The sequence below is a fragment of the Columba livia genome, chromosome 3, assembly GCF_036013475.1.
Source record: "Columba livia isolate bColLiv1 breed racing homer chromosome 3, bColLiv1.pat.W.v2, whole genome shotgun sequence".
Classification (NCBI taxonomy): Eukaryota; Metazoa; Chordata; class Aves; order Columbiformes; family Columbidae; genus Columba; species Columba livia.
Window position 1 is genome coordinate 104544905 of NC_088604.1, and position 20519 is coordinate 104565423.

Consider the following 20519-nt stretch of genomic DNA (forward strand, 5'->3'; position numbering starts at 1 on the left):
GTTTTCAAAGTGGAGAAACCTCCCATGGCTACTGGAGATTAATTGCTCTGAAAAAGTCAGTTTAAAGAAATTGAAGCATCAGCACACCAGTTCCATGTTTGCAACCAGTGGTGGCCATTTTTTAAAAAATCTGGGCTTAGCTTTACATTCTCTCTACCACTTAAAAAAACCCAACAAACGCAAAGCCAGCTAGGAAATAGAAATGGTATTTGGGAATACTCAAAGATCAGTGTAACAGCCTGGAAGGAAAAAGGGTTGTTATTCTAGTTTCTTAGCATCTTAGGATGTTTAAATCCATTAAGCTCTAAGCTACGCAAGAGGATTAAGACCCTTCTCAGGCAGACTTTCCTCATGTGAGGAGTATTTTTACTCTTGCCAGAGAACAGCTGAAATCACGTGAATCATCCCCATGAGTGGAGATTGCAAGACTTGCACTTGTAAGTGCACAAGCACTCAGCGCATTGTGAATACAGGGACAGTCACGGATACTGGAGGAGTAAAGGGACAGTCATAGGTACTGAAATAAGGTGTCCAGGAATTCCCTCCCTAGAGAGAGAAAAAGGACCAAGTTTCCCACAGTGACAGTAGAGGAAAGTGCTGAACAAAACACGCGAAGAACACGGAGAAATGCAGACCGGTTTGCATTCCCAGTTCTAATATTGCAATATATTCGGACATTTGAAAGTTTCCTAAAAGTCCTATATGTTGTTGCTGTGTTTTCTCTTGTTGTTATGTATTATGTGAAGTCAGCTTCGCCTACTCCAGTGCCTGCTAGCAGATATAAATGTTTTCAAAAGAGGCTTTATATCAAACCTTGCAAGACAAGAGCCCTGGCAGTTATATGGATCAATCTGAAAAACAGTCTTTTATAAATTGTTAGCTAATTTATGCTTAAATGGGGTGTATTATCTTTCTATTGTAGTCTGTCAGAGCACAGAGAGTAATAGAAAAAAAAAAAAAAAACACACTGTGTGGGAAACTGCAGCGGGTCTGTGGAATTCTTGACAGAAAATATGGGAGTAGAGATCAGCCTTGAAGATATTAAGATTTACCCTTGAGAAGGATGGGAGTAAAGGAGTATCTGGAAATATGGAGTTGTACCCGTGAGAGAAGAGAGATGTACCTGTGAGAGAGAAGGGGATAGAAGAATAACATGAATGATAGCAAAATTAACCAATGAGATGTTAGTGCTGTAACTTGTAACCAATAGTGAAAAGACACATGAACTGGTAGAATTGTATAAAAATGCACTTGTAGCAATAAATGGCACCTATTACTTTCATCTTGAAAGAATTTGCTCCATGTCGTTTGTCCGTCTCAACCGTGACAACGCTGTAAATAAAATCATTCCTTTCATGAAAAAAATTATATATGCTAGTGTTATGATATACAGCATTTTGGAAGAACGACATATATCCTGAGCCAAATTCAACTTACCATTTCTACAAATGGACATCAAAAGTACTCCTGCTGAGTTAGTCCAAATTTATATCAATATAAGCAAAAGAGGAAATTGGCCCATTAATTGCCACATACAGTGATTTAAAATGCAATACACTACTGTGTGTTTTCTTACATTTAAAATAAGCTGCCTGGAGGAAGCTTTTACAGACCTTACATCAAATGGCCTTATTTGAATATCACAGCACATACACTGATGGGCAGAGAACTGTTTTAGGAACCAGCATAAGGCAGAAGCTCCAAGAGCTCCTCCCGTCACTGCTGCTCATCTCCTGTCACTGGGGACCAGCGCGGTTCACAGTATCACAGTATGTTTGGGATTGGAAGGGACCTCAAAAGATCATCTAGTCCAATCCCCCTGCTGGAGCAGGAACGCCTAGGTGAGGTTGCACAGGAACATGTCCAGGCGGGTTTTGAATGTCTCCAGAGAAGTAGACTCCACAACCTCCCTGGGCAGCCTGTTCCAGTGTCTGTCACCCTTACTGAGAAGAAGTTTTTTCTCAAATTTAAGTGGAACCTCTTGTGTTCCAGCTTGATCCCATTACCCCTTTTCCTATCATTGTTTGCCACCGAGAAGAGCCTGGCTCCATCCTCATGGCACTCACCCTTTATATATTTATAAACATTAATAAGGTCCCCCCTTAGTCTCCTCTTCTCCAAACTAAAGAGACCCAGCTCCCTCAGCCTTTCTTCATAAGGGAGGTGCTCCACTCCCTTAATCATCTTCGTTGCCCTACGCTGGACCCTCTCCAGCAGTTCCCTGTCCTTCTGGAACTGAGGGGCCCAGAACTGGACACAATATTCCAGATGTGGTCTCACCAGGGCGGAGTAGAGGGGAAGGAGGACCTCTCTCGATCTACTAACCACCCCCCTTGTAATACACCCCAGGATGCCCATGGCCTTCCTGGCCACAAGGGCACAGTGCTGGCTCATGGTCATCCTGTTGTCCACCAGGACCCCCAGGTCCCTTTCCCCTACACTGCTCTCTAATATGTAATTTCCCAACCTATACTGGAACCTGGGGTTGTTCCTGCCCAGATGCAGGACTCTACACTTTCCCTTGTTAAATTTCATTAGGTTATTCCCCGCCCAACTCTCCAGCCTATCCAGGTCCCGCTGGATGGCAGCACAGCCTTCTGGCGTGTCAGCCACTCCTCCCAGCTTAGTGTCATCAACAAACTTGCTGATAGTACACTCTATTCCCTTGTCCAAATCGTTAATGAATATATTGAATAATATTGGCCCCAGTACTGACCCCTGAGGCACTCCACTAGATACGGGCCTCCAACTGGACTCCGCACCATTGACTACCACTCCCTGGCTTCTCTCCTTAAGCCAGTTTGCAACCCACCTCACTACTCTATTGTGTAGACCACACCTCCTCAACTTAGCTGTAAGGATGCTGTGGGAGACCGTGTCAAAGGCTTTACTGAAGTCAAGGTAGACCACATCCACCACTCTGCCATCGTCCATCCACCTTGTTACATTCTCATAAAAGGCTATGAGGTTGGTCAAGCATGACTTACCCTTGGTAAAGACATGCTGACTGCCCCTAATAACACTCTTATCCTTGATATGCCTTGAGATGACACCAAGGATAAGCTGTTCCATTACTTTCCCAGGGACAGAGGTAAGGCTGACCGGTCTATAATTACCCGGGTCCTCCTTCTTGCCCTTTTTGAAGACCGGAGTGACATTTGCTTTCCTCCAGTCCTCGGGTACCTCTCCTGTTTCCCAAGACTTGGCAAAGATGATGGAGAGCGGTCCAGCAATGACTTCAGCCAGCTCCCTCAGCACCCGCGGATGCATCCCATCTGGACCCATGGATTTATGGATGTCCAGACTATTTAATTGCTCCCTAACCCAGTCCTCATCAACAAGGCAAACTCCTCCATTGACCTGGCTTCATCTGGGTTCTCAGGATTACAGGGCTCCCCAGGACAGCCTCCAGCAGAGTAGACAGAGACAAAGAAGGCATTCAGTAATTCTTCCTTCTCTGTATCTTCTGCCACCAGGGCACCCACCCCATTAATCAGTGGGCCTACATTGCCTCTGGTATTAATTTTATCTGCTATGTATTTGAAAAAGTTCTTTTTGCTGTCCTTGACCCCTCTCGCCAGCTGCAATTCTAAGGAGGCCTTGGCTATCCTAGCTGCCTTCCTACATCCTCTAGCAGCGGCCTTATGTTCTTCCCAAGTGGCCAGCCCCTGCTTCCATGACCTGTAAACTCTCCTCTTCTGCTTGAGCATACCCAACAGATCCCTATTCAACCACGCAGGCCTCCTGGCTCCCTTCCTTGACATCCTACGTATGGGGATGCTCTGATCCTGAGCGTGGAAGAAGCAATCTCTGAATGCAATCCAGCTATCTTGGGCCCCTTTACCTTCAAGCAGTCTTGCCCATGGGATTTCCCCCAGCAATTGCTTGAAAAGGCCAAAGTTAGCCTTGCTAAAGTCCAGGGTTGCAGTTCTACTTGCTATTCTGTTCCTGCCACACAAGATGCTGAACTCCACCATCTCGTGGTCACTGCAACCCAGGCAGCCCTCAACCTTTACTGCTTCAACCAGACCCTCCTTGTTAGTGAGGATGAGATCCAGCAGTGCACCTCTCCTAGTCGGCTCCTCCCTGGGGCCTTTCCGACTGGCATGTCAGGGTGTTACTCCACCAGTCGATCTCCCTTTCGCACTCCCTGATGGACCTCAGCTTCTCAACCTCCTTCTTAAGTTTCACAACTATGTCAAGCAGATCTTGCACCTGCTCACACCTCACACAGGTGGAGTGCTGGCCTCCCTCCCCTGGCAGCAGCAGGCTCTGGCACTCCCTGCAGCCGGAGACCTGAACAAACACCATTCGGGACAGAACCTCAGTCTGCGTAGCCACAGTCTGTTTGAGACAAGCTCTCCTCCTGGAGGCGACCATGGTCGTCAGCAGTCTGGGATGCTGGCAATGAGTTAGAGGGGCTGACAAGCGACAAGAGCTCTCTGCACCCTGCTGCACAAGCTACCACACCTGCTGCTGCAGCACAGTGCGGGTGGGACTCACCCGCTACACAACCTGGTTGCTCCTCCCTTGCCCTCCCAAAGGATTTTTCAAGGCAAGGGGGGGGGGTGTGGTAACTGCCACCGTGGGAATGCCCCCCGCCACGTCAGCCGCTCTCTCGCAATGGCTGCCGGGGCTGCGGGGATCGGGACTCGCCGGGAATCACGCTGTCCCTGTACGTTTCCCTCTGAACTTCCTAATCGCGGCTGAACCTCGTGGTCGGCTGAACCCCGCCGGCTCCGGCTCGCGCTGGGCTGGCTCCGTTCAGCTGACTGAATGCAGAGAGGCTTCTCAGTTTAATGAGAAGGACACTTCTATTGCTGTTTGTACACTTTGATTAAATAGAAGATACAGAAATTTAAGTCTGATTATGTTTTCAGAATGACATAATTAACAATAATTTGCTCTTTTCCTAATCCAGTGAATACCTTTGAGAGATAATATTTTTTAAATGCCAGTGTGTTCGGTGAAATGAAGCCAGTGTAATCACGCCAAAAAGTGAACTTCACATTCCAGGACTGTTTCCATTAATGCTAAACTGCTACCCTGGTGATCTCAGGCTGTAGTTCCTGAGCCCCCGTGTCTTACACGTCTTTTACTGCAGTATGGAACGTCAGGTGGCACAGGAAAGTTCAGGCTCCTGTCATCTATATCAGAGCTAACCAGTCCTGAGTGAATCAGCTTGCATGTACAATGAAAGTAATTAGTACAAAAATGTGGAGATGCGCTGGAAAAGTTAGTGCCAAGGCTGATTTTCATCCTTACACTCCTACGCCTTTCCTGATCTTCTTCTTTCATACCGACCTCAGTACAAGCTGAGCAGGTACAGCCCAGGCTCCCAGACTGGTGGCATCTGCCTCCACATGGCCGAACACCCTGTGGCCACTTGGCACGGGACTGGGTCTGGCTGGCCAGCCCAGCTGAGGGGACAGGACCTTGCCACACGGGCCTGCCAGGGTGTGCAGGTGGCACCAAGCAGGAGTCAGCGCGTGTTGTGGCTGCAGCCCGGGGTGGATGGAGCTGTCGTGCTACAGTCCACATCTGAATGCATAGGTGTGCTACTCAGAGAGGCTCCAGGGGGATACCCCCCAAAAGGTGATGAATTCTTTGTCCTTTTGGGCAGAGGGAGAAGACCTGAGATGGTCCCTGCCCTGTTGCTGTCGGGCAGAGGTAGGGAACAGAAAAGATGACGAGGGTTGGAAGCTAGTTCCAGTTCGGGGCCTTGGGCAACCCCCCTCCCTACCTGCTTTGCTTCCCCAGGTGCCCCTCCATAATAGGTTTGAGGCCCTGGGTCTTGAAGAGGAGGTAGGTGAGGATGTGGTGGAAGGCCCACCTACGAGGTCACATAGAAAGGGGCAGTTGAACCCACACCTCAAGACTGCCTCAAATAAGAAAGAAAGAAAGGTAATTGTAGCAGGCAATTTGCTTCTGAGAGGGACAGAGGGCCCAATGTGCAGAGTTGACCCTCATTGTAGGGAAGTGTGCAGTCTACCTGGAGCTTGGATCAGGGACATCACCAGGGCGCTCCCCAACCTGGTGCACCCGGCAGACTACTACCCACTGCGGATCTTCCAGACAGATGGGGAGGAAGCTGCATCCCACAGTCTGAGGGGAATGAAGAACGATTTCAAGGCCTTGGAACGGATGGTAAAAGAGTCTGGGGCTCAAGCAATTATCTCTTCCCTCCTTCCAGTTTTGGCTGATGATATGGGATGGAATAGAAAAATTCAGTTTGTAAACAATTGGCCACAGGACTGGTGCTACAGGCAGAGCTTTGGGTGCTTTGATAACGGCTGGTTTTACAAGACACCAGTCCAAACAGTGATACATGGGAAAGGTTTATCTCGCAGGGGCAAAAGGATCCTGGGGCAGGAATTAGCAGGACTCATTTGGAGAGCTTTAAACTAGACTCGAAGGGAATGGGGTTGTAGCTGGGCTTGCATCAGTAGGGCATCACTCTAGAGTTCATGAAGGCTGGGAGGCCTCCCATACCCTTGAGGTGGAATCAGTGTGCTCACCTTGCTCTGAAATGCCCGTACACCAATGTGTGCAGCATGGGGAATAAGCAGGAGGAGTTAGAAACCTGTGTTCGGGCAGAGATTATGACCTGGTGGCAATTACGGAGACATGGCGGGACAGCTCACATGACTGGAATGTGGTCATGGGTGGCTATGTCCTTCTCAGGAAAGACAGGCCAGCCAGGCGTGGTGGTGGAGTTGCTCTTTACGTGAGAGAGCAACTACAATGTATTGAGTATTGTCCAGGCACAGATGAGGGGCGAGTCGAGAGTCTATGGGTGAAAATTAAGGGGCAGGCTGGCAAGGGTGATACTATTGTGGGCATCTGTTATAGGCCACCAGATCAGGGTGAGGAAGTTGATGAGGCCTTCTACAGACAGCTGAGAGCAGCCTCACAATCACATACCCTGGCTGTCATGGGGGATTTTAACTTCTCTGATGTTTGCTGGAAGGACTACTCAGCCAGCCAGCCACAGTCCAGGAGGTTCCTCCAGTGCCTTGACGATAACTTTCTGATGCAAATGGTGGGGGAGCTGACTAGGAGAAGTGGACCTCATCCTCACGAACAAAGAGGGTCTGGTTAAAGCGGTAAAGGTTGAGGGCCGCCTTGGTTGCAGCGACCATGGAGTTCAGGATCTTGTGTGGCAGGAACAGGATAGCAAGCAGAATCGCAGCCCTCAAATTCAGCAGGGCAAACTTTGGCCTTTTCAGGCAATTGCTATGGGAAATTCCATGGGCATGGCTGCTTGAAGGTAAAGGGGCCCAAGATAGTTGGTTAGTGTTCAGGGACAGTGTTAGTGGTAGTCAATGGTGCGGAGTCCAGTTGGAGGCCAGTATCTAGTGGAGTGCCTCAGGGGTCAGTACTGGGGCAAATATTATTCAATATATTCATTAACGATTTGGACGAGGGAACTGAGTGTACTATCAGCAAGTTTGCTGATGACACCAAGCTGGGAGGTGTGGCTGACACGCCAGAAGGCTGTGCTGCCATCCAGTGGGACCTGGACAGGCTGGAGAGTTGGGCAGGGAATAACCTAATGAAATTTAACAAGGGAAAGTGTAGAGTCCTGCATCTGGGCAGGAACAACCCAGGTTCCAGTATAGGTTGGGAAATTACCTATTAGAGAGCAGTGTAGGGGAAAGGGACCTGGGGGTCCTGGTGGACAACAGGATGACCATGAGCCAGCACTGTGCCCTTGTGGCCAGGAAGGCCAATGGCATCCTGGGGTGTATTAGAAGGGGGGTGGCTAGTAGATCAAGAGAGGTCCTCCTTCCTCTCTACTCTGCCCTGGTGAGACCACATCTGGAATATTGTGTCCAGTTCTGGTCCCCTCAGTTCCAGAAGAACAGGGAACTGCTGGAGAGGGTCCAGCGTAGGGCAACGAAGATGATTAAGGGAGTGGAGCATCTCCCTTATGAAGAAAGGCTGAGGGAGCTGGGTCTCTTTAGTTTGGAGAAGAGGAGACTAAGGGGGGACCTCATTAATGTTTATAAATATATAAAGGGTGAGTGCCATGAAGATGGAGCCTGGCTCTTCTCGGTGGCAAACAATGATAGGACAAGGGGTAATGGGATCAAGCTGGAACACAAGAGATGCTGCTTAAATTTGAGAAAAAACTTCTTCTCAGTAAGGGTGACAGAACACTGGAACAGGCTGCCCAGGGGGGTTGTGGAGTCTCCTTCTCTGGAGACATTCAAAACCCACCTGGACATGTTCCTGTGCGACCTCACTTAGGTGTTCCTGCTCCAGCAGGGGGATTGAACTAGATGATCTTTTGAGGTCCCTTCCAATCCCAAACATACTGTGATACTGAGAGACTGTGACTCTTTCTGCCGGGTGGAAGATCAGAGCATCCCGACACGTAGGAAGTCAAGGAAGGGAGCCAGGAGACCTGTGTGGTTAAACAGGGAACTGCTGGGCAAGCTCAGGTGAAAGAGAAGAGTTTACAGATCATGAAGGAGGGGCTGGCCACTTGTGGAGACTAAAAGGCTGTTGTCAGAGGGTGTAGAGAGGCAACCAGGAAAGCTAAGGGCTTCTTAGAAATAAACCTGGCGAGAGGGGTCAAGGACAACAGAAAGAGCTTATTCCAATACGTGGCAGATAAAACTAACACCAGAGGCAATGTAGGCCCACTGATGAACGAGGTGAGTGTCCTGGTGACAGAAGATACAGAGAAGGCAGAGATACTGAATGCCTTCTTTGTCTCTGTCTACCCTGACAGAGGCTGTCCTGAGGAGCCCCGTACCACTGAGGCCCCAGAGGAAGGCAGGAAAATGGAGGAGTTTGCCTCGTTGATGAGGACTGGGTTAGGGAGCAGTTAGGCAATCTGGACATCCATAAATCCATGGGTCCGAATGGGATGCACACACGGGTGCTGAGGGATCTGGCTGAGGTCATTGCTGGACCACTCTCCATCATCTTTGCCAAGTCTTGGGAAACGGGAGAGGTGCCTGAGGACTGGAGGAAAGCAAATGTCACTCCGGTCTTCAAAAAGGGCAAGAAGGAGGACCCGGGTAACTATAGACCCGTCAGCCTCACCTCTGTCCCTGGGAAACTCATGGAACGACTTATCCTTGGAGCCATCTCAAGGCATATCAGGGATAAGAGGGTCATTAGGGGCAGTCAACATGGCTTTACTGTGGGAAACTGCAGCGGGTCTGTGGAATCCTTGACAGAAAATATAGGAGTAGAGATCAGCCTTGAGATATTAAGATTTACCCTTGAGAAGGATGGGAATAAAGGAGTATCTGGAGGTATGGAGTTATACCCGTGAGAGAGGAGAGATGTACCCGTGAGAGAGAAGGGGATAAAAGAATAACATGGATGATAGCAAAATTAACCAATAAGGTGTTAGTGCTGTAACTTGTAACCAATAGTGAAAAGACACATGAACTGGTAGAATTGTATAAAAATGCACTTATAGCAATAAATGGCACTCTGTTACTTCAATCCTGAAGGAACTTGGTCCGTGTCGTTTGTCCATCTCAACCATGACACATACCAAGGGGAAGTCCTGATAGATGAACCTTTTATGAGGACAAAACAAGATGGATGGATGATGGCAGAGCGGTGGACGTGATCTACCTTGACTTGAGTAAGGCATTTGACACAGTCTCCCACAGCATCCTTATAGCTAAACGGAGGGAGTGCGGTCTGGACGATCGAGTAGTGAGGTGGACTGCGAACTGGCTGAAGGGAAGAAGCCAGAGAGTTGTGGTCAATGGTGCGGAGTCCAGTTGGAGGCCAGTATCTAGTGCAGTGCCTCGGGGGTCAGTACTGGGGCCTATATTATTCAATATATTCAACAATGATTTGGACGAGGGACTAGAGTGTACTATCAGCAAGTTTGCTGTGAGGTTTATGCAGAGTTTTCTTGCTAAATTTCACTTTGGAGTTAATTTGCACTTGGAATTTAGAACACTTATTAATCTGAAAGCTGAAATTACAGCATGAATATTTTTGAGTGGGGTAGATACTGCCACAGTTGCTGGTAATTTTTAGGCTTTATAATGCTTTTTAGGTGCAGAGGGTGCTGTTTGTGCTATGGTAAATAATGTGTACTGTTTGTGTCTTCCAGGCAGATCAGATCAGATAGGAAAGAAAAGAATGCTGTGATGTCTTTCACAGTAACAGATGAGCCAACTTTTATTGACCTGACTGTATCAGAAGTCAAAGAAGAGGTAGGAGCAATAGTTTGTAAACAAATATGTTCAACAATTTTTAATTGTCACATCAGTCTCCTTTTAAGGGTCTAAAGAAAGAAGCTTGGTTTTTAATTTGTTTCCATTACACAGAGATGAGATCTGAATGCCAATTCGTAGGTGTAAGGATATTTATTACAAGTGCATTTAAAAAGCTGGTCATTTGAAATACTAATTTTCAAAGCTGTTTTCTTCAGAAGTGTTGCTTGGGATGGCAGAACATCAATTGTTTCCCATTTAGAACAAGTTAATAATCAAAATAGTTGTTACGACTTGGCAGTAAAAAACCACACACAATGAATATTTCTAAAAATCCAGTTTGGGTGTAGTCCTGTTTTTTTCTGGTATCAAGTGACTTTGACAGTGTAACTAACCACATTTTGAATTAACCAGCCTTTACTGAGTTACAGTAGCAGTTTTTGTTCCTTGAGTCCCTCAGTTTCAGCAAGTGCAAGTCTTTCGAAGTAGTTGTCATATGAAAAATGTCTGCCTGTGAAACATGTTCACAAACTGTTTTAGCAATTATTTATAACATTTTTCTCCTGTTGCCTTTAGATTCCTTTTCTAAAAACAGTATTTCATGCTATATTTTCTGATGTTTCCAGTTGTGCCCTCTCGCTGTGTGGATTGGAGATAAGAGTATTCTGTAATGGACACCTGTCATTTAATAGCTCAGAATACTCATCTTGGGTTCTTTCCTCTCAGCATATTTACAATGTCAGCCACTTTGTAAACATTTTCCTCTAGACGTGTCGGACACCATACTTTTGGAACTTTGCTGCTTGTGATGACATATATCGGCTACTGTGCAAACTGTTCAAATCTGGATATATCAGTAGTGATACTGTAAAGTACAGTTAGGAGGCAGGTGTGGGTGAAGTGTGCTTCATGGCTGCCGTGTGTCCTGATACGCTCTCGCACACAGTTAACCCTCCTGTAGCTCATAGCAAGTCCTGTTCTCAGCAGCTCTGCTTGGTACACAGGACTGGCTGATGGTTTATTTTCTGCTTGAGATTAGTCCTTCCCCTCGAGTCCAACAGTTTGTACAGCCTCTTTGACCCTGAAGATTTGGGGTGAAGTCGGGATGGCTTAGTTTGAGAGTGTAAATAAGATGTCATGGAGCCTTAAATGGCATGTCCTTTTGGCTCTTTCTCGAGGTGGTCTTCATGTGTTCCTCTCACGTGGATATGGCACTTGAGAATGTGAGCTTGACCCTCAGATGGCAACAGTGTCCACAAAGGCCACTTGCCACCATTTTCTCTCGTGCAGGATCCCCTGAGGGTTTAGAGACAGTCTGCGAAGTTCTTATTCAGTGTGCATATTCAAGGCCTTGAAGATTTGAAATGCTTGCAGTATCAGTGAAGTGAGCAGACAGCGCGGTTTTTCTAACCCTCAAGTTACCTATCGGATCTGGTGCTCCATCAGCCAGGTGGGGTTTTTTGCTGAGTCCTCTGTCCTGGAGCTGGTGGGTAGCAGAGCTGAAATGCAGTGAGAGCTGTAGGAACGCCCTGGCATGCGGTGATGATACCCAACTTGGTTTCGCTTCTAGCTGAATTCCAGTGAAGACGCATTTCTCTTGGCTGTCTGAGCATGCCATGTGGGGAGAATGTCAGTGATAATGTGGTGAGCAAAGGGTATTTTAAGACCATTGCTGTTCTATGGCAAAATTCTTGAGTCACAAAATACAATTATTTTACTTGTACGGGCAGCATATGGAAGTTGTGTTGCTTACTGTAGTAGATTATACTTCTGTTACTTTAGTGGGCACCCATCAGGACTCTCACAAGTACAGAAGTTTGGGCAGATGCTTCCAAAAAGAGCCTGCTCAAAAGCACTGTGGTTAAAGAAGTGTTCTGGAAGTAGCAGGTAGCATTCTTGATAATCTGGAACTGGCATACTCCCTCACGTCCTCTGTGGGTCAGGGGAGCGCTTGGTTTTAAATATATTGTCTTTAAAATTCAATCTCCTTTGTATCCATTGAAGATGGATATGCCATACCTTGTTTGGTATAACCTAAGGTTGCTCTGTCATCGTGATCATACTCTAATTCAGACTACAGAGCTCTGCATCTGGGCAATCCCTAGAAGAAAACTGGTGGGATTGAAGTGAATAGTAACTACTTTTACTGCTAGATTGTGCTGCTGGTTTTGATCAGTTCTTACCTTCCAATGGAAGCTGAATTAATCTAATCTAATGACTATTAGTACATGTGGTGTCTGTTGCTAGCAAACATCCAGTTGTTTGTAGCTAGATACAAACATTTAGTTCAGTGAGTGTTACGGAACAAACTTGTAAGAAAAATGATTCACAGGTGAATCCAAAGAGGCCGTTTCTTTAGTTAATTATGAAAACTAGCTGAGTTTTCCTTGAGGTTATTAATTGCTTCTAAAAATTTAGGATTCTTCTAATATATATGTCTAGAAAATGGTTGTGGCATGCTGGTTTTACCATGTACATGAGAGTCCCCAAATCAGTATTTTAAATTGGAAGAGGGCTCAAGATACCAGCAATTCTTACCAGTGTGGTTATCCCTGTCTACTAGGTTAAGACGCCTGTTGTGAACTCGGACACCAAAGTTCTAGTGCCTGGCATTCCAGGACATAGTACAGCTGTCAAAGCTCCATCCTCTGGAAAGGAAAAAAAGAAAAACAAGAGGAAACCGGGAGAGTCACAGGTAAAGTGCTTCCTCTTTTCAGCACAGCAATAACGGAGAAACGAGTACCATAAATCATGGTTGAACTTATTTAGGTGAACTTGAACTTGCTTTGTTTGGTGTGGAAGCAAAGTTAATGATATCATCATTTTGTATGAAAGAGACTTCCCTCTGCTCAAAACCTTTTCCCTGTTGAAGCCCTGTGTGCCTTGCCCTGCCCGTGGCTCTGCCATGTTCCTACAGAACTTTGTCACACACTTGTGTCTGTCTCTCTGTGCTGAAGGTGTATTACTGCTTTTCAGTCAAAGCTTCATCCTCCCTTTTTTTCGTCAGCCTATTCTCTGTCAGTACATTGAAAAGAATATGCAAAGTTTTGTGCTATTTTCCAGCAGAATCAGAGGAAATGCTGTGGGTTAGGTACTTAGCTTTCAGCTGATGTTCCTGAGAAACTGCACTGAAACAGCACTGCCCTTGTTTACCATCTCCAGGAAAGCATCGAGGAGCGCCTAGAGGCATTGGATATTGATGTGAGCAAAGTGAAAACTCCAGGTGGCCTTCCTCAAACAGATAGCTTTGCGGTACTGCTGGTTCAGGGCTTGGAAAGCAACGATGCAGAAATCTTAAATGTAAGTGGTAAAAGATCGTTGTATACTGTTGAATCTGTTCACTGGGACTTGTGAGGAGCCTTCCTGAAAGCTGGGTAGGCTGAACAGTTGAGAACCTGTTATTTCTTCCAGCTGCTTTTTGCTGATTTGCCGCTCAAGGCAGTGGTATTATGAATTATAATAGCGGTATTACCTTTTTTTGTTGTTGTTATCTGCCTTGCTTTCTGAGTCAGTCCATGAACTTTGAGCTACTGTTTATGATAAATTTGTTACGTCACAGTTCAGATGATTTACAAGCAATGTTACTCACGCAGACATCTCTCTAGTTTGAGCTGGAGCATGATCTGTGCTTAGTCTCCTGAGTGTGCGGTTTCCAGGTAGGTACTGTTTGAAAAATCTGTTGATGACAGCAGTTTCACTTGGAAGGCTTGCTGCTGCACTTGGACAAAGAGGAAATTATAGTCTGGGGCAGGGAAGTGAATTCTTAAGAATCTGAAGCTGAACAGAAATTGTTTGATGCAGATGCTGGTGATGGGTGTTTACACAAGTCAAGCACGGAAAATAGCGAGGGAAATTATAATGTGCCTGTGATGTTTTGTTTCTAATATGGGGTGGGTGGGCTAGAGGCAATGCTGGATTGTTTTAGGTGTGTTTAGATGTTTAGATCAAGTGCCTTATTTTGTTAATTGTAGCTGACTAGAAAAATGGAACTCCTTTGCGTAGTAAATCTTCTTTTACTTGTTGTCCTCATCTTGGGATACAAAGGTAGTGGAATAGGAAAAGAAATTTAAAGCCAGGAATTTTTGATGGTGCTCATTGCTCATATAGATTAAAACTGAATGATTCTCTGATCATATTTTTCCATTTTAACAGAGAGTACTTAACACAAGGAAAGAACACGTAATAAAGAACACAGTAGCCAGAATGCCTATACATGCTGTCATTCCACTGCTGCATGAGGTAGGGGAGACTACGTTTCTTGTACTGTCATACAAACCACATTTGGTTTGTGTTCTATTTGGGGAAAGTCCAGGATATGTGTCTCTATTTTTACCAATGAAATCGGTTTGGTAATTGTACAGGACAGAAATTGTTCTTAATTTATCTCTATATGATCTTAACTTCTCTGACTGAAGCTTGACCAAAGGACAAAGTGCCACTGTCAATGCTAGGATGAGCATTAGATCAGGTAGTAGTATCTTAAATGATTATGTGGGAAAAAGAAGTAGTTAAGCTACACCTTGTTTAGTCTGTGGCAAAAAATTACCATTGCCTCTTCTTTTAAACTATTAAAATGGATGATAATTTAAAATATGGAACTAGCAGTACTGTCCAGAGCCGGTTGCATGAGCATAAATATGGTACTCATGTGAGAGAAAGAAAAATAAAATATGTACTTAAAGCAGTGAGTTTAGATAGCACTTGAAAACTGAGAGGCAATTTCTTTCCTCTTTTGGTTGCTGTATTTAAGCTTTGCAACATCACTTAGTTACAATTTTAAAAGGGATTTGGCTTCTGAAGTGCTTATTCCGTGGTATTAAATAAAATATGTGTTTGGACAGAAATATTTTAATGATTAGCCTTATCTAGACACTACTTTGTTTAAACTAAACATTGATGAGTTGCTCTTGTTATGCTAATGGCATTCTATAAGATAACTGTTAGATTTCTCTTGTATTTTAATGTGTTTGCCACCAGTAAGATTTCACTTTTATTTGTGGTACTGATCTTAACTGAATCATGCAGATGGCCTGGTTCTGAGTGCTTAGACTTCATTGAAGCATATGTTGTGACACCTTGTTAGACTTATGTTAATGAGGTGCAGCCTTTCTTCCCTAGAACCCTTGTCAGAGGATCTAAGTGCAAGTGTACATTATCTCAGTGGATGGACAGATCTTCATTTAACTGTCCTCTCCAGAGGCTGATTTGTTCTGTGAAACAGCCTTTGCCTGATAGTACCTTCACTTGTTTCCCCAACTTGTCCATCTTGTAACAGCTGCTCTACTGAGCAGATACACAGAGACATAAACGAAGGGATTTCCTTCTATGTATTCCTGCCAGCTTTAAGCTTCTCTGAATATATTGCCTGTTAAGAGTCCCAGTTTTATTGTAATAATGAAAATCAGCTTCTGCAAGTTATCAGCCTATGTATAGGGTGGTAGAGCCAGCAATGTTGTGTTCTGGAGCCTGGCGGTGGTTAATCCTAGCCAGCTTCAAACGCCTGGAGATCTTTCTGTCGCAATATTAGGATGGTCAAATGGATGTAACGTTGTGTTTTCAAACTCATTATGTGTTTGTTACTTACTGCTGACTATTTTTGTCCTTTCAGCTTACGAAGAGATTGCAGGGCAACCCATACAGGTAAGAGACAACTCAACTACAGTTTAATTCACCTGAGACTTTTCTAGTGTGTGTGTTCTGGTCCCTCCCTCCATCTATGTGATTGATTTCCATAGTAACTGTAATTAAACTGCAGCATCTTGAGGTAAAAATCTCACCTGATGGTGGGTGCAAGAGGAACTTTTATTAAGGCAGCGCTTTGCTAGGATGGCTGAAGTGAAATTAGAAAGGGAAAAGGATACCTGAAGTGAGCATATAACCCTGAGAAAGTATCTGAAAACCCAGAATATTGACATTGCAGACCTGATCAATATGTAAAATAAAGTAGCTTCTTTGGTTTAATTATCAAATATATTTAGACATGGCTTGCTGTTGTGTTTAATCAGTAACAAAACCAGGTCGTCTTCCCTGCCCACCCCATCTTGTTATATTGTTATAAGGATAGCTTTATGTTCTTAATTGTGTTGAGGTGTTAGTTGTGGGCTTTTTGTGTGTGTTTTGTTTTGGTTTCGTGTGTGTGTGTTTTGTTTGTTTTTTGGTTTTGTTTTGTTTTTTAATAAATTAAAATTCCCTCATTATAGGTAGAGAAAAAAGTAGCATGCTTTGGTCTTTTATTCATTGAAACCTCCCATAAAAGACATCAGGAACAGAGACCCCTGAATATGTCTAGTTTCAATCACTCACTTAAATGTCTGTTCTTTTCCTAACAAATAACTTCCTTAGGTATCCCATCTGGATAGTGAAATTATTACATTTCCATCTGCAATTGTGTTCTTATCTAATGAAAGAGGAGCACTTTCCATAGAACTATTTAGCATCTAGAATTTGAAATGGATGTTTCTCAGCCAATATCTCTTTGATATAGTTTATTTTTCTTTTCTAGTGCCTCACTAATGGTTTTTACTCAACATGCATCCTACCTTTCCACAGTAAGTATTTTGCATTAATGCTAATGCGTGTAACTAAAACTAGATTTAAATATTTAAATATATGTGTGTTCTTCCTTCAGGAATCTGTCTTCTGCTCTCCTCATATGGCATTGCCCAAATCAATGTACAGAAGGCTATACTTCTGCCACTTTTGCCAAATTGCTGCACATTGGTTATAAATTGTTTGTCTTAGTCATTCGTGACATAATTATAGTCATCCTGAAGTCAAACCAAGATAAGTTATGTCATACCTGTGAGAGTTAGGGAACAAAATTACTGTCAAAGAGTAATCTAGCCTGCGTTGCTAAATCTTGTAGATCTAAATTTGCCTTGTTGTTGTAATGTTCATCTCGAGGCCGTCTTGGGCATGACTAGATTTATAGGGCAGAAGTGTGCCAAGTTGGCAGGGTAGTAAGTAATGTTGTAGCTTCTGTCCAGCCTTGCTTGACAAGTGATGGATAAAGCACACTTGCTTGGTTAAGACAAAGGCATTTTGTCACTGTTGATCCTTTCTCCCATTTTTTATAGGATTGCTGCGCATCATAACTTGCACACTTTGCTGAAGCTGCATTTGTACGTTGGTGTATATTTGGTTCCCATTTACACAGCTTTCCGAATAGTGCTTCAGTACCTGCTTTACAGCAGTGGCTGTGGAAGGGAAAAGTAGTATAAGAATTGCCATGTTTTGAAAGTAGTTGTGTTTCTAAACATGGCTAAATGTTAACTGATCAGGCTGCAAGTGGTTTCTGTGAACCCGCAGCTCTCCCTTCTGTCTGCAATAATGTGAGCAAGGATTGCTTGCCCCAAATGTACAAAAGTAGTTTAAAATTTAAAAATCAGACATTTCTGATGTGTTGATTAGCAGCTTCATTTTTCTTTGTCCTTCTCTTCTCCCAAGTTGCCAGACCTTATTCCTCAGCTGGGAATGCTATACCAGTTAATGGAGAGCAGAGTAAAAACTCTGCAAAAGCTTTCCCGTCTTCACGGAAGACTCTACATTCTTGTCACCCAGGTGAGTCCCAACTGAATAACATGGGATGTGTAGAAGTATTGTTTGCAGACTTGACCTCCTGTTGTGATTACACCTGATGGGACCTGTCATCGGGAACTTAACAGAGCCGCTGTACAGCTATGCTGGTAATGCTCAAAGCAGTACGCTTCATTGACTGTCTAGTCAGTCTCTGCCCACCATAAGTGTTTAGTATCTTTTTCCTGCCGAATGCATCCGCTAATCCATGAGAGTTTTAAAGGGGAATAAACAGGAGGTACTGGGGCGCTTCAGAGCAGATACCTCTAAAATTTCACTTTGTCCTTCATACTTGTTTGGCTGTTAAACTAACACTACAAATGAATTAATCTGTGTTAAACTCGATGCAAACTTCCATTTGAATTGTTATGAGTTTTGTTGACCTTAAAGGCTGGAACGTATGGTTGCATCTAAGGCTAATCTGCAAATTCCATTCAGGTTGCAGCATCAGAAAAAGCTCAGGATGTAGCTGACGTTAATCAGACTGCAAAGTTGGTGTATGAGGATGGTAAGTGTTGTATGCCATGTGTAGCTTAGCTCCTGAATTCACGTGAGGGCTGGTAATTGATGGCCGTTCATCACGTTAATGTGCTTATCTGTTAGTGTACGGTCTGCAAGTAGAGAGCTTTTGTGGCAAGTCCATAGCGGGAAAATCAGTGGTTAAAGATGCAGGCGTCTTGTAGTTGGTTGTTCCTTCCTTCCCCTCCTTCTCTTTCCTTCCCTCCCATTCCTGCTTCACAATTTAAGGAATCGGTTAATGGGAAGTTCAGTATACTGCTTAACTGGCAACCCCAAATTTCTAGTGTTAGCTGCCCTTCAGCTAAGGTAGATACAGTCAAGACACTTTCCTATTTGGATCAGCAGGATGCCGGGGTAGTGGATGTCAGTGTGTGTGCATGTACACTTACAATTTGGCCTTTATTTCTACTGCAACTTCACACTGCATAATCGTAATGGAAGTGACTTGTTCCTATTTAATGTTGATCAACCTAATCATCAGGTAGAATTAGTTTTGGAATGGAAATAGCATGGTTTGGAGATTTAGCAGCATGTGGAGTTGGGCTTTGTTTGCACAATGACATTTTAGAGTTTGTTTTTCTGACTGAGGAATTGTTTTCTCTTTGCAGAATCCTCAGAGGAGGAAGGCTCAGATGATGAGATGATTGCAGATAGAGACTCTGATGTAAGTGGAGTTGGATCAGATCTTCTCCCATTTGTGATTGTCAAAGGTTCAAACATTCCTGTTTATTTTTTCTTCAGGAAAACTGGGATGAAGATGAAGAAAAAGAGGAGCAATCTGATGAACAGGACATGGACATGACTGTTGAAAAGGAAATCAACGGTGATTCTGATTTGGAACCAGAAAATGAAAGTGAAGAAGAATAACAGCACAAAAGCGTAATTTTAACCGTTTAAACAAGTGGGCCACCAACCTCTCTAATTCTGGATCATCTTGCAGAAAGGTGCCATATTTGCATACAGGGAGTGCAGACTGGTGCACAGCCTGTGTGCAGAGGCACATGTGGGGCACTGTGCATTTCCGAATCCAGAATGTTTAACCATGGCAGCCTTCTCTCGCCCTATTTCCCTGCGCTTACTTATAGAAACATTTCTTCCACCTCATGGTCAGATTATGCTTGTCATGTGGACATGCATTTGTATCTCAAGTGAAATAAATCTGCCACCGCTGTTTGTGTGGTAAACTTGGTTCAGCTTTACATTGAATTTGTTCCAAATATTCAAAGATCAAAGTCAACTGGTCTATACCTTCTTTCCATGCTTCAGTTAGCAATAGCAAGTGGGCATCCTGCTGCATTTTTAAAAAAAAATGAAAAGGAAAAAAAGAGATATTTTTGTAATATTTAAATTCTCTACTGGAATTCTTTTATTTCCCCCCATCCTCCATTGGTTTAGTTACGCCTTGGCACTATCTAAATGCTAACCGGACTTAAAAATGGCTTTTTCTTTTTTTAAAAATTTGAACTCATGACTTTTATATGTACGAATCAGTGACTTTTCTTGTGCTTCAAAAGGACATTAGAACTATCACTGTCCTAATTTTCTTTTCATGGAGGCTGTATATAATTTCAGTGCTAACCCAGAGAATAGACTGTGTTCAACTGGGTGGGGAAAGTAACACAGGAAAATGAGAAGGTGAACACTTGTGAATACGTAGCGCACAGCTATACCTTTATTACAGATTTTTAATCTCTCAGTGGCAGAACAAGGACAGCTCTTTGCTCAGCTAATGGAAGCTGAAGTGGTGCAAACACATTTTTAAGAGCAAAACAAGGTAAAGGTTTGAGCCATTCACCACTATAATGTACAATAATATATTTGTCTATAAATGGAGCTGTTGCAACTAAATACCACCCTCTTTGTAAAGTGAATAAATATACATCTCCTTTACCAAATACCTGTCCTGTGGTGTTTGTTGAGAGAGACCTCAGGTAGCTGAGGGTGGTGGTGAAGGATGAAATGCTCTTTGTAGAAAGATTCCTAGTGGAGGAAGAAGACAACCTAAAAGGTTACAGTGCTCTGCAAAGCATCTATTACTGGTTTCTTAGCTCCATATGTTTCAGTTCTATCTGCTGTTTTGTCCACTGCTTGGGGATTGCATGGGGGTTGCAGCATTGCCTGGAGGTGTAGGGGATTGTGATGGACAAGGCTGGAAGAGACATTTTCTGTCTTTGGAGAGCTGGACGTCTAAGGGCAGCAGTTGGAGGCTTCCAGTCATTGGAGGGT

General features: G+C 44.2%; 1 protein-coding gene and 1 non-coding gene across 3 annotated transcripts; both read left to right on the forward strand.

Moving 5' to 3' along the window:
• Positions 1-10080: 10080 nt before the first annotated feature.
• On the forward strand, positions 10081-20188 carry LOC135579140 (WD repeat-containing protein 43-like). 2 transcript variants are annotated; one of them, XM_065058672.1, is made up of 10 exons: positions 10081-10199; positions 12763-12894; positions 13362-13499; positions 14352-14438; positions 15808-15839; positions 16702-16747; positions 17646-17759; positions 18213-18282; positions 18902-18957; positions 19035-20188. In XM_065058672.1, exons 1-10 carry the CDS (start codon positions 10134-10136, stop codon positions 19158-19160), a joined length of 867 nt encoding a protein of 288 aa, XP_064914744.1. In that variant the 5' UTR covers positions 10081-10133; the 3' UTR covers positions 19161-20188. The 2 variants fall into 2 exon arrangements, with proteins under 2 accessions (XP_064914744.1, XP_064914745.1); XM_065058673.1 differs by lacking the exon at positions 10081-10199 and adding an exon at positions 11712-11843.
• LOC135579264 (small nucleolar RNA SNORD53/SNORD92) lies at positions 11734-11812 on the forward strand. The gene has a single exon (XR_010471986.1). It is a non-coding gene; the product is annotated as a small nucleolar RNA SNORD53/SNORD92 (small nucleolar RNA).
• Positions 20189-20519: the final 331 nt, after the last annotated feature.